The following is a 25,096-nucleotide window of genomic DNA, read 5'->3' as shown; positions in this document are numbered from 1 at the left end:
GAGGGGAGCAGTCTCGTCCGGGCCCACTGTAGCTACAAAGCAGTCTTCCATCACAATCAGACTCGGGGTTCCTGGTCGCCTACCCGTCCTCGACTCAAGTCCATTACACCCAGCGGTCAACCCCACAGACGCATTCATAAATTTTAACATGCTCTTCATTCAAAACGGGAATTTTCTCAAGTATAAATTAATATTATAATTTATTAGCATATTGTGCATATATAGGCATAGGATAGGTTAGGTTAGGTGTTTAGGTTCTGTTGGCGATTATTTGTATTTGTAGTACGTGGGTGAAGCATTTATAGCGTTGTGATTCTAACAAAATTCGTCAGTGAAGCACTTGTTCCGGATATGTTCGAACGTCAGCAGTTGAGTCGTGTGTAAATCGCTTTTTTCATAAACAGGGGGTTTGGCGGGTGCATGCAATCACTTTTGGATCTTTGTTTGGAGGACGGGCTGCATGAGCCTGGGTAGGAGTTTCGTATTCCATGCAGTAATCGTCTGGGGCCTGGAACCAGGGAATATCACTCACTAGGGCAGCCAGGGACGCCGTGCGCGGGCCAGTGCAGGAAAGAGTGTCGTCCTCAGCAGTACTCCCCCCCCCCCCTTTTTAACAAGGGAGGCCTACTGCTTCGTATATTCTCAAACATCGGTGCAAAGACCTCATTCTCTTTCGCACCAATCTGGACACCCAGCCATCCACTTAGGGAAGCCCCTCACGAGCGACATCTCACGTCACGCAGGGAGCCGTCGCACCTAGAGCATCGCTCTTGATACTGGTGATGGCTCAAAAGGGCCACCACTTACGGGCTATTCATACCCATGCCACCTTTTGGGTGGCTTAATCTTCATCAATCAATCGAGCAACCCAGTGATTGACAAGGACCCTACATTTGTGTCCATTCGCAGGTAACTCCGAGGGGCAGAGGCAACCCTCAAGAAGTTTACGTGAGCCCCCTCACCACAACAAGGCACTTCCCGAAGTGTTCGGACGTCATCAGTTACAATATTGTTTAAACAGTTTTTCTATTCGTAAACAGGCGGTGTGGAGAGTGCATGGAATGGACTTTGCCCTTTAAGAGGACGACCTCCATCCAGGAACAGTACATCTCGCCTGATCTAGTTTTACACCAGTCATCTTATCTGACCCAGTTTCACACTAGACACAAAAGAACACTAAATACTGGGCACATAAGTCATCTTATGTAAATGTATGGATTTAAAAATAATTTGGATTTCTTCAGTTTATTAGAAAAATTTTGTATAACAGTAACCGTAGGCTTATATGTTGAAAATATTTCCAATGTTTAGTTCCTTTACCACTAGCAGCATGCATATAGGAATGTTTTACACAAGCACGCTGTTGAATGATCCACGTGCAAGCAAATATGTAAATGTAGCCACTTCGTCATTTATATGAAAACAAAAATCAAAGCCTTCATAGAGCAAGTTTCAATAGCAAGAGATGAGGGCATGTTTTAAACAATTCCAATTCAACACAGTTTTAACAAATATAAGCTTTATTTTGTCTGCAATACAGTGGTTAGCTTTACAAATCTTCATCATCCTCTGGTAAAGCGGTCTGGGAAGCTTCTTGGAGATCGTTCTCGATTTGTTGCTGCCACTGGGGGTCCATTTGTACCTCTGGTGGCAGGAGTGCAGGCATCGCAACAAATTCTAGGTTGGGGTCACCAATCAGTTTACGTGCAAGCCACAGGAAAGGTTTTTCGAAGTTGTAGTTCGACTTGGCAGAGATGTCATAGTACTGGAAGAGTAATCATTAAATTATTTGTACCATTTATAAAACAGGGCATATACAGCTAAAAACACTAAATGGATGTGTCTTTAAAATATACACTTTTAGCAACTGTAAAAACCAATTATGTGGCATGTCTAATTCTCAGACTTTTGGGGGCGGCCAACTATAAAGAAAAAACTAGTTTACCTTCTGCTTTACAAAGCACAATCCATCCTCTACCCCACAGTGCCCGAGACACTATCAGGGTGGCAATAAGTAGCAAACTGAATACATCTATTCAATACTTACACACTACCGTTTCTGATTAATGTAAACCACTTGGGAGCGAGCAGACTTTGAAATGTTTATTTTTGCATAATTTGCAAACTACAAAGTAATTATCAAAAGAAGGCACCAAACCAGGAAGGCTATGTAGCATCATCAAATGTGCAGAATAATGAGAGGGCGCTAAATATCACAAAGGAACTACCAAGTAAATAATTATAAAAAATGTTTTAAGCCTGCGAGACTATGTAGCAATATCTGTATCAAAGATATTCGAAAGAATTAAAGATGACACGATGCCAACATGAAAGCTAAAGGATGCAAGATGAGCTATATAAAGGTTTCAAAAAAGGATTCTTTTGAGGGACAAGTGTCATTACGAACACAAGATGTACGATTATCCTGAAAATGAAAACCTCCTACATCTGCATGACTAAGTTGGAGAATGCAATTCAGACGGTGTTAGGCATTGTTCTGTAACAATTTTATCAAGAGTAACACAGATACTCAAAAGTTCTCAGAAATGATCCTGTTAATCCTACATAACTTATCCTTAAGAATTTCTCATTCCAAAAAGGAATGTGTAAAACAGTAACTCTGCTTACAGAGCACACAATTACAAAACATTCTATTGCGAAGATGCTAGTCTCCAGGGGCAGACAGCACATAGGTTTGGTCAAGAGAAAACAGTAGCAAACAGTCAACAAAGATACACCAGTCTCAGAGCAATGGAGCAGGAGAAAAAAAAAAAGGCATTTCATAAACCATATTACGTTCATAAACATATTACTAAGACATTTTATTCCTAAGACCATTTACTGTCATAAATATTTATAATTTTTTTTTTTTGCATAATTTATGTAAACTTTGATTTTTATTATTGCACTAAACTTTTCTTATAAAAATCTCTTAAAAATCCTTTATTATATGCTAATGTGATAGTCATAGAAATTACGTCAGTTGACACGTGTTGTAAATTCATTTTGAAAATGTTGAAAAATTGCCGAATATATTTTTTCTCCCTTTCTACTCACACTGATGCTGAAACTTGGACCAGTTGGAGCCATTCTTATATATAACATTAAAGTTTGATTGAAATTAAACAACTTAATATTCTAAATTATGCCTCCTTAAGGAGCCAACAGAAGGGACTATTAAAAGTTATTCTAGTGCAATAAAAATTTATTGACATTTTATATGTAAAAAAGGCTGCAACTGGTCCAAGTTTCAGCATCACAGCCTAAATAGGTAGGGAGGGGGAAACCCCCCCCAAAAATTATGCAACAAAATGTTCAATATTTATAAAATCAATAAATGGACTTGGGGAAAACAAAAATCCCCCCGTTTTTAAGAGGCGTAACGTAAACTCTACATATAATGTGCAAGTTTTATGTAAATTTAATAATAAATGAAGAGTTTTAAACTCCCATGTAGTTAACTATTGACCTGTACAAAGGTCAAAGTTCAGCCAGAGGATGACGTCGACCAATTTCCTTCAAAATTGGCACCCTTGCAGATAGGCTTACATGAAGTCAGGTGTACAAGTGTCATGCAAATCGTCCGATAAACAAAAATTTGGAAAAAAATTAACTTTTTTAATTAATAAAACTAATAAAAAAATTTAATGTACGCTATTATGATAGCCGAGTCAGCCATGATTTCAGTTGACACTTTTGTTTGATAATCGTTTTTTATCATTTTGGAAAATTGTTGACAATTCAATATTTTTCTCTTCCTATTTATGCTACATGAAATGAAAACCATCTGAAAACCTTACGGATGAAAACCATTTCATACAACTTGTCAAAAAAGTTTGAAATCGAACCAATTTTGAAAAACGTTCAAAAAGTTCCTAATGCCCCCTTAAACAACAGCAGACATCTTGATGTTTATTGTGTTTTCTGATTGTGTTTATGGGTTATAACTGACTGGATGGATGGCAGGCGAGTGGGACAGGGAGGCTGTGGGGACCGGATGGATGGATGGATGGCAAGTGAGGATGGAGGCTGGTAGGAAGGAGGAAATCTTTCAGAAATACCAGCCCTACAATCATGCAAGGGAAGAACACAGTGTGCAGGTGAAAATGAGGGTTACTGGGTTGATTCGTAGTCTGTTCCAAGAACTGCTATCTACCTTTTCTCACTAATGACTTATTTTAGACCTTAATCATAATGTATAAATCTATTAATGCTGACTATATTGAGACTTCAAGACAAAAATAAAATTACTAACCTGTAGATTCTTCTTTCTATGGAAAATGATGGACTTTGCTTTGACCTTGCGATCTTTAACATCAACCTTGTTTCCACACAACACAATGGGAATATTTTCGCATACACGCACAAGATCTCTATGCCAGTTAGGAACATTTTTGTAGGTGACTCTGGATGTGACATCAAACATAATAATGGCACAGTGAGCTTGAATGTAGTAACCATCACGAAGGCCACCTAATTTCTCTTGTCCTGCAGTGTCCCATACATTGAATCTGGAAATGAAAAAATGACATTAATTTTTAAGCATAAGCAGGGGGAAAGGATGGAAAAGTTGAAACATGATTAATGAATTCAGTGACATTACTATAGCAGGTGAAACAATGCTAAATTACTCTGACATTATGGTTGGATCTGCCTAATCTTTCATTTAACAAATTTATCTTTCTGAAAATTTTTATTAACCATCTTAGGCAAGCAATGAGCTAAGCTATGTACCTAATATGAATATGACATATACAAAAGAAGTGGGTTTTTATATATTACTGTCATAGTTCAAATTAACCTGGCGACCTCCAATTATGCACGATACCAAACTAATGGCCGAGGTATCTAGGAATGAGCCACGTTACCAAATACCCGCCATGACTTCTAAAGCACCTGGAGGCGGTCTGGTCCAGAGCTGTCAGGCATGAGTTGCCACATATTACCCAATTACAGAATTTCAATGTAAATTTTTACTTTGGACAGTAATATTACCCAATAGTGTGTAGTGTGATATATATGTAAAAAAATGTGTGAATCATCACTATACTCAAAAGGTGTGCATATTAGCGATTCAGTCATAATCATAAAAAAATGTTATTACACTATACACACACATTCTGTATTAGTATCTGCATGTTTTGTTCACCATGTACAAATCACTAAGCTGGTGTGGTCCATCAAAACAGCATAGTGGACACCAACACACCAGTCAGCTGATTATTCTACTTCCCTCACCAACATTCCTCTTCCCATCATAAGTATAAGTCAGAAGACCTGGCCAAAATAAGTACATGGAGCACCACTTGGCAAATGGAATTTAATGTTAATAAATGGCATGTTATGGAATGTGGAATAGGAGAACAGACCCCACACAACCTATATATTATATGAGAAATCTTTAAAGAATTCTGATAAAGATCTAGGGGGTGGTTCTAGATATAAAACTATCACCTGAGGACCACAAAGTATTGTGGTCCTCAGTATTGATATTGTGCGAGGAGCCTATGCCACACTTTCTAACTTCAGAATTGCTTTTAAATACATGGATGGCGATATAAAGAAATTGTTCACAACTTTTGTTAGGCCAAAGCTAGAATATGCAGCGGTTGTGTGGTGCCCATATCTTAAAAAGCACATCAACAAACTGGAAAAGGTGCAAAGACATGCTACTAAGTGGCTCCCAGAACTGAAGGGCAAGAGCTACGAGGAGAGGTTAGAGGCATTAAATATGCCAAAACTAGAAGACAGAAGAAAAAGAGGCGATATGATCACTACATACAAAATAGTAACAGGAATTGATAAAATCGATGGGGAAAATTTCCAGAGACCTGGAACTTTAAGAACAAGAGGTCATAGATTTAAACTAGCTAAACACAGATGCCGAAGAAATGTAAGAAAATTCACTTTCGCAAACAGAGTGGTAGACGGTTGGAACAAGTTAGGGGAGAAGGTGATGGAGGCCAAGACCGTCAGTAGTTTCAAAGCGTTATATGACAAAGAGTGCTGGGAAGACGGGACACCACGAGCGTAGCTCTCATCCTGTAACTACACTTAGGTAATTACACACACACACACACATACATACAGCACACGTATCTACATTTGTGTTCATCAGAAACTACCAAGTTCAGACTAGGGTTAGTCAGGTAACAAAGCACCTGTTGTAATAGAAGCCAAGGTTAGAACAAAAGACAGAAATACATGCACACAAACAGGTACATGCATACGAGTACACACAGGCTCGCTATCTATCTATATCTCTCTCTCACACACACACACAGTGGAAACGACTCTTTGAATGTGGCAAAATGTGGTATATATGAATAAAAACTAATCAGCAATAGACAATTTAGAGAGAAATGTGTGATAAGAGAATACAGAGTAAAATGCAATTGTAAGGAAAGGGAGTGCAATATTTTTCTGGCAAGATTTATAACTGCATAGTAAGACGATTCAGAGAGGAAAGTTGGGGTTAACACTATCGGTAACTTTGGACCGGACTCTCGCCCATTATTTTTCTCCATTCTAACTTTGGACCGGACTTGCATCCACTACAAAAATATTTGTATAACATTCATTTTGTATCCAATCGACCTAGGGATAGTATAAAAATAATCACCTTTAGAATGCGCACAATTTGATACCAAAATGAAAAATGTAACATGAAACTTGATGTCCGAACACTTATATGATTATAAATAGGTTTCTGGTCAAAATATTAAAATACTTGTTAAAATTTTATTTATTGTGCTATTATGTTGGGACTAGTTTTAAAATGCGTGCCTTTACGTCACGAACAATTTGATACCAAAATGAAAGATTTAACAATTTATGTCAGAACACAGGAAAGATATAAATAATTGATGATGAGCTTCCAGAATTAAAATGTTAAAAGTCCAGTTATTGCTCTATTATTATGGGACTAGTTTTAAAATACGCACATTGTTATTGCGAACAACTTGATAACAAAATGAAAGACGTAACACGAAAATTGATGTTATCAAACTGAACGAGTATACATATTAGCTTGCAGTGTACAAATTGGTGCTCGTTCACAAGTAACTTTAGGCTTTTCTGCAGGGAGGCACTCCAGGCTTTTGTACATTATATTCATACACATCTGTAGGGAACTTAATTGTGAACACAATGTTACCAAAACAAGCGATGTAGCACGAGAATTAAGGTAAGAAAAATGCAATGAGTATGCACATTACTGATTTTGTGCGCTTGCTCACGGGTAACTTTTGCAGACTTTAGGCTTTGCTGTTGGGAGTCACACCAGGCTTTTGGACATTATATTTATACACACCTGTAGGGAATTTAATTGCGAACACGATGATACCAAAACGAGCGACATAGCACGAGAATTAAGGTGAGAAAGCTGAAACAAGTACACACATTTAGGAGTCACCACGCGCTCGCCCGCATATCGGGGGCATGACCCCCAAGTTGACCGCGCGCCTGTCCAGTGACCGATAGTGTTAATATATGCATACACGAGAGGGGTAGACCATCTTTCAATTTATACAATAGGTTTTTGTGAATGAAATTTCTATAATCTTTTATTCAACTTTTGAAAAGTGGCTACCTTACTCCAGCTATAATAGAACACTAACAGCGCTCAATGACTTGGTGGCATCCTTTATTCAATTTTCTTGACCTTTCCTTCATTACAGAAGGATACCGGGTCTAAGTAATTGTCAAAACTGACTTTACTAACTTCTAATATGCAGAAAATAATATTGCTGCTGATTTTATATTAATCCAAATTAAACAAATTACTGTAGTTACTCATTCAGAGAACACACACAAATCACAATAGCGTCATATCAAATGAACAAATCCACAAGGGCCGTGATGATGGCTCGAACTTATGCCCAGGATGATCCCAGATGCGCCCTTGTGGATTTTTCCATTTGATATATGCTATTTTGGTTTGTGTGTATTGAAGGGTGTAGAGGTAGAACATTTGGTTGACAGAGCCCAGGTGCACGAGGTAATTGTGTGACATCCCGGTTTGTGCTTCGGAGAAGCTGTGGGATCCTTGCGAGGGAAGCAGCACTCCAGGTTGCAATTCTTTTAACCGTGTCGTGGCACAGTTTACCAAGACATCTGGGATCATCCCGAGCGTAAGTTCAAACCCTCATCACGGCCCTTGTGGATTTGTTCATTCAGAGAAAACTATTCGTAGCAATTTTCTCCAGGAAACTAGATTGTCTATGTCGCAGAAATTTAATACATACAAATATTCAATAAATACTTAATAAAACAGTCTGAGGACTGAATTAATATATATTTAACACTTTCGCGTAACTGGCATGCGCGCCGTAAACTTTGAGGTTATGTCCCCGGGCGAGCGCTCAACACCAAAATGTGTATACTCATTTCTTTTTTCTCACTAATTCTCATGCTACATCGTTCGTTTTGGTATTGTGTTCGCAACAGAATTCCCTACAGGTGTATATGCATATAATGTCCAAAAGCCCGGTGTGACTTCCCACAATAAAGCCTAAAGTTACCCGTGAACGAGCTCCAATTTGCACACCATGGCCCAAGGTGTATACTCGTTTAGTTTGATAACATCAATTTTCGTCTTACGTCTTTCATTTTGGTATAAAATTGTTCGCAATATAAAGGCACATTTTAAAACTAGTCCCATAATAATAGAGCAATAACTGGAATTTTACCAAATATATAAGGTTTGGATGCTCATCATAAAATTATTTATATCTTTCCAGTGTTCTGACAAATTTTGATGTTACATCTTTCAGTTTGGTATCAAATCGTTCACAATCAAAAGGTGCGCATTTTAGTCCCATAATAGCACAATACATAGAATTTTAACAAATATTTTATTATAATCTCCTCTAAGATCAGCTGTATAGTAGTTTATATTTTGTGCAAGAGAATTGCTAAACAGGATGTGAAACCTGTATTTCTGGATGTGATGTTTTGCTGCATCAGGCCACCAGGGCAGTGCACAATCATAGCACTCTGGTTTTTTGTCATTCACTCATTGCAAATGGATGACAGGCGGATGAAAGGTTAATTTTTTTTTACAAATTTCTAGGAGCATTTTTCATTTAGATAATGAATAAATGTTTCTTAAAAGTAAGTTCTTAAATAATGTATGACATCAGGTGTGGGTTATGTATGCTGGGTAAGGCGGCGAGATGCAAGCTTCCTTTATAACTGCCAATGTTTCGTAAGCAATTTTTAAGTGTGATAACAGACTGTGATAACTGCTCGTTTTCAATATTTTATTACAGGAGTACAGTATTAGCAAAGATTTTTGTGCATAGCGAACTTTCCAAATATGCTCGTCTGGTTCCAGAGCCTACAGCGCTCGGTCTCCCATCCGTAATACGGCTGCAATTTTTGGATAAACTTAAAAATAAAGCGTGTCTTATACACTGGCAAATACGGTACACTAACCATTTAATTATGGTATAACCAAACTGAATAATTATAACTTCCCCAAATCTTAGGTGATATTAAATTAAACATAGTCCACTCTGAAGTTAATAAATAACAAAATTTAAACACAGTCCATTACAAATTAAAACTTTCACGATCTCCACAAACAAAAAAAAACTTGCCCCAAGTGCTTGCGACGTTTCGAGCGATCGAGCGGCAACACTAAAAAGTGTATACTCTCTTCACTGTCCCGACCTTAATTTTCGATGTACGCATTTCATTTTTGTAGCAATGTGTTCACAATAGAATGTTCTAGAAGAACATGTGTATAAAATGTCACCAAAGCATGAGTTAGACCAGCACCAAATAAAGAACTACGTCGATCACTAGCCGTGAGCGCCAAACAGTGACGAAATGTTTCTACTCTTTTCAGGGTTGTCAACTCCACACTCGTCCTACAGCGTTAAATTTGGTATCACCGAGATCACAAAACTCCGTATGCGGACAAACATAAATGTAGAATCATGATCACGGCCCACCTGCAAGAGTGAGAAGAGGAGGAAGTGTTACCCGTTATCACACACCCGATAACACATCGGCGAGACCTATTGAAAAGTATACAGTATTCTTTTCACTGTTCCGACCTTAATTTTCGATGAATGTATTTTATTTTTGAGCAGTGTTCGCAATAGAATGTTCTAGAACACAAGTATAAAATGTCACACAAGGATGCGTTACACCGGCACCAAATAATAAACTTAATCGATCACTAGCCATGAGCGCCAAACAGCGATTTGGGGGGGGGGGGAATAGTACACCTTGAAAGAGAAAGGGCCACACCATGTCATCGCCAATTTGGGAGAATGGAAATTTCATGACGCACACTTTGAAACTTTCCCCAAGTCGATCGGCTAAAAAATGAATTTTATAGAAATATTTTTTTCTCCTGCCACTTGAAAGCGGCATTTACGTGGATTCAAGAGAAAAATAGCTGCCGCTTGATCGCGACATTGGTCTGCGAAAGTATTAATTGGAAATAAAAATAATCTGTTCCACCACCGAAAAACATCAGTATGATATTCGATTTTTTAAATAATGGAGCAGCCTACCTGACATACACTGAATGAACCTTTATGACATTTGTCCTTTTTTAAAATTTGTTTAATATTTTTATAGCAAAAGGTTCGTTCGGTGTTTGTCAGATATGCTGCTCCATGTTTTTTAACGAAAAAAATGAACAAATTTGAAAAACGGACAAATGTCAAAGGTTTGTTTAGTGTGTCAGATAGGATGCTCCATTATGACAATCTTTGTTTCAAATGTGTTCAATTTGTTTATTTTTCATTTATTTATTAATTTAATGGAGCAAAAAAAAAAAAAAAAAAAAAAAAAAAAAAAAAAAAAAAAAAAAAAAAAAAAAAATGCTTTGCAACATCTCACAAGTCACCCCTTTACATCCCAGCATCTAAAAAAAAAATAATCATTCATTGTTGGAGGCGTCCAAAAATGTGCGAGAAACGGCAGAAATGCACCACGTGGTTTCTCGTAATCAAATGAGCGCTCGCCAATCGAGACAAATTATCGCCAGATGTTGCAACAAACTGAGGATCCACTGCCTCTTTCCAGATTTCTAACATTCCTATACCTTTTACGTTTTATCATCCGATGTACTATATTGTTCAAAAAGATTAACTTCATTGGTGAATATTGTTCATTATGAACCTCCCTACCCTGCAATATTGTACTTCTCTAGTTACTTCACTAGCACAAGTTTATATTCGACTTGGCTGACCAGGCTGACTACTTTCTTGGTAGACTGTAAATTACGATTTTCCTCCTCTCCACATCCCGCCTAGTTCTTACAGCTTCTCACTTTATTAATGGAATATGTTTTTTTTTTTAACTTTTGAGCAGTGTGAGAAGTTTTCCTTGCCTTGTTCCTCACTACTTTCAATCTTAGACAGCTAGTGTGAGTAGAGCTGTACTTTGAATATTCAGAGAGGGAAGCTAGTTTGAGAAGACAATGTTGAGTTGTGAGCAATGTACTTTTTAGTTGATGGGGTTCTGGGAGTTCTTCTACTCCCCAAGCCCGGCCCGAGGCCAGGCTCGACTTGTGAGAGTTTGGTCCACCAGGCTGTTGCTTGGAGTGGCCCGCAGGGCCAAGTACCTACCACAGCCCGGCTGATCCAGAACTTCTCTTAGAAAACTGTCCAGTTTTCTCTTGAAGATGCCCACGGTTGTTCCGGCAATATTTCTTAATAGTCGGTGGGAGGACGTTGAACAACCGCGGACCTCTGATGTTTATACAGTGCTCTCTGATTGTGCCTATGGCACCTCTGCTCTTCACTGGGTCAATCATGCATTTTCTTCCATATCGTTCACTCCAGTACGTTGTTATTTTACTGTGTAGATTTGGGACCTGACCCTCCAGTATTTTCCATGTGTATATTATTTGGTATCTCTCGCTCGTCTCCTTTCTAGAGAGTACATTTGGAGAGCTTTGAGACGATCCCAATAATTTAGGTGTTTTATCAAGTCTATGCGTGCCGTATATGTTCTCTGTATTCCCTCTATTTCAGCAATCTCTCCTGCTCTGAAGGGGGAAGTGAGTACTGAGCAGTACTCGAGACAGGACAACACAAGTGACTTGAAGAGTACAACCATTGTGATAATATTTTAATTCACTGACAACTTCACAAGACAAGCTAAAATGTGAAGGGGGAGAAATTAATATGTTACGAGGTACACCATTCCTTGCCAATTACAGTAATTCCTTGAAAACATTGTCAAGTAAATTTTCTATTCAAGGACTTGTGCGTGCACACTCTTACCCTTTAGGGTGAAATGGTAATAAACAATACAAAATAAATTATTACTCTAATAAATACTTACTTTATAGGACCTCTGTTAGTGTGGAATACAAGAGGATGAACTTCCACACCAAGTGTAGCAACATATTTCTTTTCAAATTCGCCAGTCAAATGCCTTTTCACAAATGTGGTTTTACCAGTACCACCATCACCAACCAACACCAGCTTAAAGGTGGGCATTTCTTGCTCGGCTGCCATTGTGCTGGATGTGGGCACCACAAATTCTGAAACCAATACAATATGCTTTAGTTAACAATTCCTCCATGGGCATTTATATTTAAATTCATATGCTAGTCATTGGCCAAGATAATACATGTATAAGCATTGTGTTGTGAACACGTATAAATGTGCGACAGGAGCCCTCGTCTCGCCATCCGAGACACGAATCTTCATTGCATACTGTCCAAGGCCATCTTTCAGACTTCAAGTCAGCATGCAGATGTACTGAACAGTACTCCATTCTTATGCCAGGGACCAAGTTACAAAGTACAAAATTGCTTCGCCAAATTGCAATCTCGCATTAAGTACCAGTTTTCAATCACAGAATCGACATCTTAACAATTGTTTGCAAAATTGTTTTACACAAAAATTACAGTAAAAGTGGACCACCACAAAATAATAGTCAGTGGGATAATTTTATCAAGACTAACAGGTGTTAGAAGTGCTGTAGCAACAAAAGGCCAGGTTTACAAGCACAGGGTAGATGCAGCTCAATGACTACAAACAAGAAATTGTACCGTCCATTATTATGCACGGATGGGCTTGCATAGCAGATCTCCAAACCCCAGAATGCCAGATGTTTGAACACGAGAGGATGAAGAACCCACTCCTTAAGAACCTTGCAAAAATTGCAATTTGTTTGGTAACAATTGTGACTGGTACAATGAAAGGATGTCACAAACTCTTGAAGAGAAAATCTTATCAATGAATCTAGGAAAGAATTTAGGAAAGCGTGTTAATCATGTATAAGAATTGTGGGATACCTCCAAAGGATACCTGATCAACCAGGCTGCGATTCATACATCAGGCTGTGACCAGCCACGTCCAACATCATGGTTGACCAGTCCAGCAACGAGGAAGTCTGGTCAAGGACCAGGCCGTGGGGACGCCAAGCCGCGAAACCACCTTAAGGTAAGGTAATCACAGTTGCAGCATATTTTTTCTCTGGATAAGTCACATTGTACACAAGACTTGGTAAATAATTTTAAAACCTAACCTCATCCAACCGAACCAAGCCTTGCCCAATACACGTTAACCTAACAATGCACACAGCTTTGACAGTTGGAAACACGCTTTGTCAGGCTTGAGTATGATTTAACCAAATCCCTTTTGCCCCTTGCCATTTTGAAATATGCACTAGGACTAATTGAACTTTGAAAAATTGTCAGTGATTGAATTTGTTAGCATGCTTGGTAGCTGGGCTAGAAGAATCTCAACTATCAGGATTCAGGCCTATTGGACCTGTATTCAGGAAAATCACTGCCTTTCTTGTACAATGTTAACATCCGCAATAATTAGGTTAAGTATTTAGAAGATTCAAAATGTACCAATACAGTACTGTACTGTAAGGGGCCTGACAGCCGACTGGACAGCGCTTCGGATTCGTAGTCCTGAGGTATAGTATTAACTAGTTCGGCACAAGTACCACTATGCAGTGAGGGACCAATGAAAGTTAACATTTTGTAATATTGAATTTGGCCAAATGTTAAATTTTAAATGGCAATAAATATACAACCCAACAGGCAAGCCTAGGATTGCTAGGAAAGGTTAATACATTGTACCTTAGGCCTAACAGTACATATGCTATACTAGGCCTAAGAATGTTTAAGTTTGGCTTCTAGCTTCATTTTTCCTGGTACTACAAAATTAACGATTTAAATTAAGTGTTTGTGGTCCATCACTACAGACTGGTACTGTACTTTCAATCAAATAGTTACCAGAAGGACTAGCATTTAAAGACAATTTATCACATTCTCGGGCAAGGTGTTTTGGATACAGACCAATCGACTGGGCACCACACAATTTAGACAAACCATATTATTTGCTGCACAATTAGAAGCGAGATCAATTGAGTACAGAGCTATTTAAACAGAAGCATTAGATCTAAATACAACAACTTTGTGAAGTGACAATATTTAGGTCTGCAGTATATCAGACACCTCAGTATAGTTCTTACTCAAATAAACTACCACTTTGCACTGTGGTGGTTTGTTCATTTGCCTCAACTTACCCGAGGGCCAATAAGATGAGGACAGGAAGCCGCCGGCTTATCAAAGGTCCTCCCATTTCCTGTTATGATTTTCTCTAGTTGGAATTTAACAATTCCAACAGTTTTGGCATATTTTGCACATGTGAAGTCAAATTAGAAAATTATATATACTGTAGTACTAACTCAAGATGCTGAACAAGTCTAGAACTAAATTAGAACTTAAAATAGAGAGCACGGAGGCCTAGACTGGGAAGAGTGCACGGAGGCCTAGACTGGGAAGAGTGCACGGAGGCCTAGACTGGGAAGAGTGCACGGAGGCCTAGACTGGGAAGAGTGCACGGAGGCCTAGACTGGGAAGAGTGCACGGAGGCCTAGACTGGGAGAAGAGCATGGAGGCCTAGACTGGGGGGGGGGGGGGGGAGTAACACTTGAACACTGCGAGGTGCTGCCCAAGTCACGTGGCCCCACTCCCCCAGGGTGTGTGTGGGGGGGGGGTGCTCCCCCGGGGCCCTCACCACTAGGGGCCAGGCCCTCCACCAACACAGCAGGTAGGCCTGGCCCCCACGTGACCACCACAGGTACACCACGAGGGCGGGAGAGGAGCCAGAGAGGTGTGGGGAGGCTGGCCACACACACAAGGGGTCAACACCACGACTCTCCCTGGGTGTGGTGGGGTGTGGCAGGCCCGGTGAGGCAGTGTCCCTCACACTCACACCCCGCCACCTCACACTCACACCTCTACCAACCTCTAAGTCTTCTTCCTTGCCCGCGTACACCGCCTCTATCTTCCGCCCTCCTCACTCCGACTGACTTAAAACCGACCGCACGGAGCGCCAATCGCCATCTTCTTTGTTTGACGGGATTTTCACATTCACGTCAATCTTCCGTCGACAAATATCTAGATAACTACATATAATGCGGCGGAACCAACCTAGCCGACGTGCAGGTGGGGATATTTGCTACTAAATGTGGTGGTGCAGAGAGGCAGGAGGGAGTGATGACACGGGTGTAGAGGGATATAACATACTTACTCGCCGGAGCTGTACGGACCAGAATCCCGTCAATGACTCGAGGTGGCGGCCAAGCAAGGCTCCCGACACCCGCCCCGCTCCCTCCTCGCCCGCCCTCTTTAAACCGCCACGCTCATCCGTTATTTTCACTTATTATACCTACTACGCCGCTTATTATTCACTCTCCATTACATCTATATATGCTGTGTTTTGTAAAGAAACGTAATGGATTGTTAAATGGTAATGTATTGTGAGGAGATCCGGAAATAAATTTTTATTTTAAATTTCCCGCTGTGTGATGTCACGACCACTACACGCACCAGATGCTACATATGCCGAGAATATATTTTATTTTCTTAGTATATATTTCATATATTATACGAGATATATATTTGATTTATTTATGCCATAGTTGTATATTTTGTCGTTTAAAGTTAAACTATTTCTTATTTTAAGTATTACATTAAATTAAATTAAATTTAAATATGCATTGTCAACAGGAAACGGCAATGGTCTTCTCGTCAGTGTGATCATGTGGCGATATTAATTCATTGCCACACGTTGCATATATATTAGTATTATAGTTTATTTCCTGAGTATAGTTATGAGACAGCATATTTTAAATGTAAATATAGCTTTCCTTTTAATTTACATAAATATGGATTGTGTCAATCTGCGATGCACATTAGACTCAGCCAGTGTATTGCAGCTTTATGCGATGTAGAGTAGTGAGAAACCAGATGTTACTGGTAGAATATCGGCCACCTGCTCAACAATGCACCGCATTTCCCGCGCTTTATTCATACTGTGATGAATAACACGTGTACATTAAGCAGCGATACATGTGTACACTAGTCTATATATACTGTATGCCACTCAACTTCAGTACATACATACAACACATAACTAAAAAAAAGTCTCACAAACGATTGGTATACTTTCTAAAATCAGATATTATGTTCCTAATTCTGCTCTACTCTCATTATAGTACGCACCAATATATCCCTATCTTAGATATGGTATCTGTGCATGGGGTTCAACCTCTGCAAACCACCTCAAGTCCATCATCACCCAACAAAAATCTGCTATCAGAACAATAACAAACTCTGTTTTCAGACAACACTCAGCCCCTTGTTTAACTCCCTAAACATGCTAAACAAACTCACTCCACACATTCTCTTGTGCCATTTACATTTACAAAACCTTCTTCCTATATGAAAATCCTGATCGGAAACTCTTCCTTGGCAGATATAACAGAACCCATAATCACCACACTAGAAATAAATATCTCTTTGATATTTCCAGAATCAAACTAAATCTGTGTAAGCACTCTATGCAAATAAAGAGACCTCTGATCAATGGAACTCACTCTCCCTAACTAATTCAAAAGCTGTCTAACCTACGCCTTATTCAAAAGTAAAACCAAAAAGTACCTAATTTCATCTTCATAGTTTCCTACCTAGTGCCTTAAACTCGTACCTAAGCCATATAACTTCACCATTGTAATCACTGCTATCATCTTATATCATGATTGTTATGTTAAACGCAAATTTTACTACATTTTTAATTTTAAATTTTTGAATTTGAATTTTTACAGTGAACCTAGCAATAATCCTCAAATTATGCTACAATGTACCTGTTGATAAGCCTCAAATTTCACCGTAATGTATCAACTAATATTTCAAACAATTTCTTTCAATGTACCTGTTAACATTTCTCAATTTTGCTACAAATTACCTACTTAAATTTATCCGTTAGATTATGGACCAGCCCAAAACGTTGTGATCACTGTGTAGCTGGTGAGAATGTTGTGATCACTGTGTTGTTGGTGAGAATGTTGTGATCACTGTGTTCTTGGTGAGAATGTTGTGATCACTGTGTAGCTGGTGAGAATGTTGTGATCACTGTGTAGCTGGTGAGAATGTTGTGATCACTGTGTTGTTGGTGAGAATGTTGTGATCACTGTGTTCTTGGTGAGAATGTTGTGATCACTGTGTAGCTGGTGAGAATGTTGTGATCACTGTGTAGCTGGTGAGAATGTTGTGATCACTGTGTTGTTGGTGAGAATGTTGTGATCACTGTGTTCTTGGTGAGAATGTTGTGATCACTGTGTAGCTGGTGAGAATGTTGTGATCACTGTGTAGCTGGTGAGAATGTTGTGATCACTGTGTTGTTGGTGAGAATGTTGTGATCACTGTGTAGCTGGTGAGAATGTTGTGATCACTGTGTAGCTGGTGAGAATGTTGTGATCACTGTGTTGTTGGTGAGAATGTTGTGATCACTGTGTAGCTGGTGAGAATGTTGTGATCACTGTGTTGCTGGTGAGAATGTTGTGATCACTGTGTTGCTGGTGAGAATGTTGTGATCACTGTGTTGCTGGTGAGAATGTTGTGATTACTGTGTTGTTGGTGAGAATGTTGTGATCACTGTGTAGCTGGTGAGAATGTTGTGATCACTGTGTAGCTGGTGAGAATGTTGTGATCACTGTGTAGCTGGTGAGAATGTTGTGATCACTGTGTAACTGGTGAGAATGTTGTGATCACTGTGTTGCTGGTGAGAATGTTGTGATCACTGTGTAGCTGGTGAGAATGTTGTGATCACTGTGTAGCTGGTGAGAATGTTGTGATCACTGTGTAGCTGGTGAGAATGTTGTGATCACTGTGCAGCTGGTGAGAATGTTGTGATCACTGTGTTGTTGGTGAGAATGTTGTGATCACTGTGTAGCTGGTGAGAATGTTGTGATCACTGTGTAGCTGGTGAGAATGTTGTGATCACTGTGTAGCTGGTGAGAATGTTGTGATCACTGTGTAACTGGTGAGAATGTTGTGATCACTGTGTTGCTGGTGAGAATGTTGTGATCACTGTGTAGCTGGTGAGAATGTTGTGATCACTGTGTAGCTGGTGAGAATGTTGTGATAATGTTGTGATCACTGTGTAGCTGGTGAGAATGTTGTGATCACTGTGTTGCTGGTGAGAACGTTGTGATCACTGTGTTGCTGGTGAAAATGTTGTGATCACTGTGTAGCTGGTGAGAATGTTGTGATCACTGTGTTGCTGGTGAGAATGTTGTGATCACTGTGTAGCTGGTGAGAATGTTGTGATCACTGTGTTGCTGGTGAGAATGTTGTGATCACTGTGTTGTCTGTGTTGCTGGTGAGAATGTTGTGATCACTGTGCAGCTAGTGAGAATGTTGTGATCACTGTGTTGCTGGTGAGAATGTTGTGATCACTGTGTTGTCTGTGTTGCTGGTGAGAATGTTGTGATCACTGTGTAGCTGGTGAGAATGTTGTGATCACTGTGTTGCTGGTGAGAATGTTGTGATCACTGTGTTGATGGTGAGAATGTTGTGATCACTGTGTAGCTGGTGAGAATGTTGTGATCACTGTGTTGCTGGTGAGAATGTTGTGATCACTGTGTAGCTGGTGAGAATGTTGTGATCACTGTGATGCTGGTGAGAATGTTGTGATCACTGTGTTGTCTGTGTAGCTGGTGAGAATGTTGTGATCACTGTGTTGTCTGTGTAGCTGGTGAGAATGTTGTAATCACTGTGTTGCTGGTGAGAATGTTGTGATCACTGTGTTGCTGGTGAGAATGTTGTGATCACTGTGTTGTCTGTGTAGCTGGTGAGAATGTTGTGATCACTGTGTTGCTGGTGAGAATGTTCTGATCACTGTGTAGCTGGTGAGAATGTTGTGATCACTGTGTTGCTGGTGAGAATGTTGTGATCACTGTGTTGCTGGTGAGAATGTTGTGATCACTGTGTTGTCTGTGTAGCTGGTGAGAATGTTGTGATCAGTGTGTTGCTGGTGAGAATGTTGTGATCACTGTGTAGCTGGTGAGAATGTTGTGATCACTGTGTTGCTGGTGAGAATGTTGTGATCACTGTGTTGCTGGTGAGAATGTTGTGATCACTGTGTTGTTGGTGAGAATGTTGTGATCACTGTGTAGCTGGTGAGAATGTTGTGATCACTGTGTTGCTGGTGAGAATGTTGTGATCACTGTGTAGCTGGTGAGAATGTTGTGATCACTGTGTTGTTGGCGAGAATGTTGTGATCACTGTGTAGCTGGTGAGAATGTTGTGATCACTGTGTTGCTGGTGAGAATGTTGTGATCACTGTGTTGTCTGTGTAGCTGGTGAGAATGTTGTGATCACTGTGTTTCTGGTGAGAATGTTGTGATCACTGTGTTGTTGGTGAGAATGTTGTGATCACTGTGTAGCTGGTGAGAATGTTGTGATCACTGTGTTGTTGGTGAGAATGTTGTGATCACTGTGTTTCTGGTGAGAATGTTGTGATCACTGTGTTTCTGGTGAGAATGTTGTGATCACTGTGTTTCTGGTGAGAATGTTGTGATCACTGTGTTTCTGGTGAGAATGTTGTGATCACTGTGTTGCTGGTGAGAATGTTGTGATCACTGTGTAGCTGGTGAGAATGTTGTGATCACTGTGTAGCTGGTGAGAATGTTGTGATCACTGTGTTGCTGGTGAGAATGTTGTGATCACTGTGTAGCTGGTGAAAATGTTGTGATCACTGTGTAGCTGGTGAGAATGTTGTGATCACTGTGTTGCTGGTGAGAATGTTGTGATCACTGTGTTGTCTGTGTTGCTGGTGAGAATGTTGTGATCACTGTGTTGTCTGTGTTGCTGGTGAGAATGTTGTGATCACTGTGTTGTCTGTGTTGCTGGTGAGAATGTTGTGATCACTGTGTAGCTGGTGAGAATGTTGTGATCACTGTGTTGCTGGTGAGAATGTTGTGATCACTGTGTTGTCTGTGTTGCTGGTGAGAATGTTGTGATCACTGTGTAGCTGGTGAGAATGTTGTGATCACTGTGTTGCTGGTGAGAATGTTGTGATCACTGTGTTGATGGTGAGAATGTTGTGATCACTGTGTAGCTGGTGAGAATGTTGTGATCACTGTGTTGCTGGTGAGAATGTTGTGATCACTGTGTAGCTGGTGAGAATGTTGTGATCACTGTGATGCTGATGAGAATGTTGTGATCACTGTGTTGTCTGTGTAGCTGGTGAGAATGTTGTGATCACTGTGTTGTCTGTGTAGCTGGTGAGAATGTTGTGATCACTGTGTTGCTGGTGAGAATGTTGTGATCACTGTGTTGCTGGTGAGAATGTTGTGATCACTGTGTTGTCTGTGTAGCTGGTGAGAATGTTGTGATCACTGTGTTGCTGGTGAGAATGTTGTGATCACTGTGTAGCTGGTGAGAATGTTGTGATCACTGTGTTGCTGGTGAGAATGTTGTGATCACTGTGTTGCTGGTGAGAATGTTGTGATCACTGTGTTGTCTGTGTAGCTGGTGAGAATGTTGTGATCAGTGTGTTGCTGGTGAGAATGTTGTGATCACTGTGTAGCTGGTGAGAATGTTGTGATCACTGTGTTGCTGGTGAGAATGTTGTGATCACTGTGTTGCTGGTGAGAATGTTGTGATCACTGTGTTGTTGGTGAGAATGTTGTGATCACTGTGTAGCTGGTGAGAATGTTGTGATCACTGTGTTGCTGGTGAGAATGTTGTGATCACTGTGTAGCTGGTGAGAATGTTGTGATCACTGTGTTGTTGGCGAGAATGTTGTGATCACTGTGTAGCTGGTGAGAATGTTGTGATCACTGTGTTGCTGGTGAGAATGTTGTGATCACTGTGTTGTCTGAGTAGCTGGTGAGAATGTTGTGATCACTGTGTTTCTGGTGAGAATGTTGTGATCACTGTGTTGTTGGTGAGAATGTTGTGATCACTGTGTAGCTGGTGAGAATGTTGTGATCAATGTGTTGTTGGTGAGAATGTTGTGATCACTGTGTTTCTGGTGAGAATGTTGTGATCACTGTGTTTCTGGTGAGAATGTTGTGATCACTGTGTTTCTGGTGAGAATGTTGTGATCACTGTGTTTCTGGTGAGAATGTTGTGATCACTGTGTTGCTGGTGAGAATGTTGTGATCACTGTGTAGCTGGTGAGAATGTTGTGATCACTGTGTAGCTGGTGAGAATGTTGTGATCACTGTGTTGCTGGTGAGAATGTTGTGATCACTGTGTAGCTGGTGAAAATGTTGTGATCACTGTGTAGCTGGTGAGAATGTTGTGATCACTGTGTTGCTGGTGAGAATGTTGTGATCACTGTGTTGTCTGTGTTGCTGGTGAGAATGTTGTGATCACTGTGTTGTCTGTGTTGCTGGTGAGAATGTTGTGATCACTGTGTTGTCTGTGTTGCTGGTGAGAATGTTGTGATCACTGTGTAGCTGGTGAGAATGTTGTGATCACTGTGTTGCTGGTGAGAATGTTGTGATCACTGTGTAGCTGGTGAGAATGTTGTGATCACTGTGTTGCTGGTGAGAATGTTGTGATCACTGTGTAGCTGGTGAGAATGTTGTGATCACTGTGTTGCTGGTGAGAATGTTGTGATCACTGTGTAGCTGGTGAGAATGTTGTGATCACTGTGTTGCTGGTGAGAATGTTGTGATCACTGTGTAGCTGGTGAGAATGTTGTGATCACTGTGTTGCTGGTGAGAATGTTGTGATCACTGTGTAGCTGGTGAGAATGTTGTGATCACTGTGTTGCTGGTGAGAATGTTGTGATCGCTTCATCCTTGTGAATGTGTAACCTTGTGACTTCTTATATATATATATATATATATATATATATATATATATATATATATATATATATATATATATATATATATATATATATATATATATATATATATCGTACCTAGTAGCCAGAACGCACTTCTCAGCCTACTATGCAAGGCCAGATTTGCCTAATAGGCCAAGTTTTCATGAAATAATGTTTTTTCGACTACCTAACCTACCTAACCTAACCTAACCTAACTTTTTCGGCCACCTAACCGAACCTAGCCTATAAAGATAGGTTAGGTTAGGTTAGGTAGGGTTGTTAGGTTCGGTCATATATCTACGTTAACTTTAACTCCAATAAAAAAAAATTTACCTCATACATAATGAAATGGGTAGCTTTATCATTTCATAAGAAAAAAATTAGAGAAAATATATTAATTCAGGAAAACTTGGCTTATTAGGCAAATCGGGCCTTGCATAGTATGCTGAGAAGTGCGTTCTGGCTACTAGGTACGACATATGTATATATATATATATATATATATATATATATATATATATATATATATATATATATATATATATATATATATATATATATATATATATATATATATATATATATATATATATATACATGCTGTTTGTTGACCATGTTCACCCCTTTTTTATCTTTTATTTTTTTTAACGCAATATATACTTTAAGCTCAATTACTATTAATTTAAGTTTTAGTCTAAGTGTTTTTTTCCCCACCTCACCTTGCCTGAAACGCTATGCGTACTAGTGGCTTTAGGTATTGTATGTACTACTTCTATCTTTAAATCTAACAGAATGTTTGTACTGTAACTCTGCAACTATGTATGTACTTTTCCTAAATAAATTATTATTATTATTATTGTATTGTGATGGTGCCCCATCCTACATCTTTCCTATTCCGGCGTAAAGAGTCATATCTCTGCAACCTGCACGTTCTCTGATGCTCAGGGAGCATTTTGAGAAACGTGCGGGAGTTGAATTTACTGTTTTAGTTTTGTATATACAAGTGGCTTACGCCCTTTTGTATGGCAAAATGGCGCAGAGGCGAGGAGGTTCCCGCCAAAGGGACGAGGGCGCCAGCCATCTGGTGATTGGCTAGGTAAGGTCGCATGACGGAAGTGACCAATGGCGTGGCGCCCCTGGGGGTGTGACGTCACAGGGCGGAGGGCCCTCTGCCGCTCGGAGCCTGCGGCGCTCACAGTGTCACCGTTTGTCATTGAGCGCGGACATGCGCTATGTGAGCTCTCTCGATTTGGATGCCAGGAAGCCTTAGCCAGTGGATTCAAGCTTCCGCATTAGTACCACAGACGTCGAGGAAGACTAGTTGACTCTTGGGAAGTACGTGGAAGCAGGGCTTAATTGGTGTGAGTGTGCCGAGAGCTCTATTGTTGATAGTCTACGACAGAGGCGAACGACGGTGCTGGGAGGGTCGTGTGTGGCGTTCTGCGGGCCAAGCCAGTTGCTACGACCCGGTCAAGTCCACTGGAAGGATGGGAAGGGCACACTGACCTAGACGGCAAGGTTGTCTACAGTTCTAGCGTGTGAGAAGGGAGACGACGTGCGCAAGGATCTACCTTCAGTACTAAGGAGGAGGACCTGCCCCTCGGGAATGAGCACGGCGAGGATGTGCAGCTACAAGTCATCTAAGGACCTTGTGTGTGCCGAACCTTGATCACCGGAGGACCGACCACGGGGACAGGGGACCTCAACTATCATCGCCAGAGGCCATGTCGACTTTGTAGCAGAGAGAATTAAGGTAGATGAATTTCCTCCCAGTACCAGTGGTTAGATATATGGTTATGTAGGCCTTTTGATTTCTCCACTGCCAAGCATCTGTACAGAGGCGGGACCAAAGAGCCAAAGCTCAACCCCCGCAAGCACAACTAGGTGAGTACAACTGTGCATCATTTGAATACACTTTTTTGTTATGAATTCCTCTTGGGGGCAGGTATATATATATATATATATATATATATATATATATATATATATATATATATATATATATATATATATGTCATACCTAGTAGCCAGAACGCACTTCTGAGCCTACTATGCAAGGCCAGATTTGCCTAATAAGCCAAGTTTTCATGAATTAGTTGTTTTTTGACTACCTAACCTACCTAACCTAACCTAACCTAACTTTTTCGGCCACCTAACCTAACCTAACCTAACCTAACCTATAAAGATAGGTTAGATTAGGTTAGGTAGGGTTGGTTAGGTTCGGTCATATATCTACGTTAATTTTAACTCCAATAATAAAAAATTGACCTCATACATGATATGGAAAGCTTTATCATTTCATCAGAAAAAAATTAGAGAAAATATATTAATTCATGAAAACTTGGCTCATTAGGCAAATCGGGCCTTGCATAGTAGGCTGAGAAGTGCGTTCTGGCTACTAGGTACGACATTATATATATATATATATATATATATATATATATATATATATATATATATATATATATATATATATATATATATATAATATGCAATAATGATCGCAAAAACACTGATCCAAGTATACAGAATAACCACATGTGTAAAACAGAGAATGCTTAACGTGTTTTCGGCTAATTCGCCTTCATCAGAGCAAATTATAATGAAGATCCATCTTCATTCTACTTTGCTCTGATGAAGGCGAATTAGCCGAAAACACGTTAAGCATTCTCTATTTTTCACATGTGTGGTTATTTTGCATATATATATATATATATATTTATATATATATATATATATATATATATATATATATATATATATATATTTTATATATAGGGGGGTACCACCACTGGTGCAATTATAGGGACCCACAGCCTCAGAGAAGGAAACACAGAGTATTCAGGGAAAAACTTGCCATTTAACTCTGAATAGAGTGTTCGCTTCTCCTACCACCCCCTTTTTTATGGTGTACACTTTATTATGCAAGGTTATACAGTTACATATCTGATTTTATGCAAAAAATTAAC

General features: G+C 39.8%; 1 protein-coding gene across 3 annotated transcripts; it reads right to left on the bottom strand.

The window, feature by feature from the left end:
* Nucleotides 1–1,229: 1,229 nt before the first annotated feature.
* On the bottom strand, nt 1,230–15,682 carry Ran (RAN, member RAS oncogene family). 3 transcript variants are annotated; one of them, XM_045758664.2, is made up of 4 exons: nt 15,531–15,682; nt 12,313–12,514; nt 4,256–4,511; nt 1,230–1,765 (listed from the first exon to the last, which is right to left on the bottom strand). In XM_045758664.2, exons 2-4 carry the CDS (start codon nt 12,486–12,488, stop codon nt 1,550–1,552), a joined length of 648 nt encoding a protein of 215 aa, XP_045614620.1. In that variant the 5' UTR covers nt 12,489–12,514; nt 15,531–15,682; the 3' UTR covers nt 1,230–1,549. The 3 variants fall into 3 exon arrangements, with proteins under 3 accessions (XP_045614620.1, XP_045614622.1, XP_045614621.1); XM_045758666.2 differs by having other exon boundaries at nt 15,431–15,577; XM_045758665.2 differs by lacking the exon at nt 15,531–15,682 and adding an exon at nt 15,246–15,399.
* Nucleotides 15,683–25,096: the final 9,414 nt, after the last annotated feature.

This window comes from Procambarus clarkii, chromosome 59 (assembly GCF_040958095.1).
Source record: "Procambarus clarkii isolate CNS0578487 chromosome 59, FALCON_Pclarkii_2.0, whole genome shotgun sequence".
Lineage (NCBI taxonomy): Eukaryota > Metazoa > Arthropoda > Malacostraca > Decapoda > Cambaridae > Procambarus > Procambarus clarkii.
Note: the sequence above shows the minus strand (reverse complement) of the source record. Positions and strands in the feature narration are given on the sequence as shown.

Coding starts and splice junctions, on each gene's coding strand:
- Ran (XM_045758664.2), bottom strand. CDS start 12,488: ATGGCAGCCGAGCAAGAAATGCCCACCTTTAAGCTGGTGTTGGTTGGT. Junction 4,512..12,312: donor ACTAACAGAGGTCCTATAAA/GTAAGTATTTAT, acceptor TTTCATTTCCAG/ATTCAATGTATGGGACACTG. Junction 1,766..4,255: donor ATAGAAAGAAGAATCTACAG/GTTAGTAATTTT, acceptor TTACTCTTCCAG/TACTATGACATCTCTGCCAA.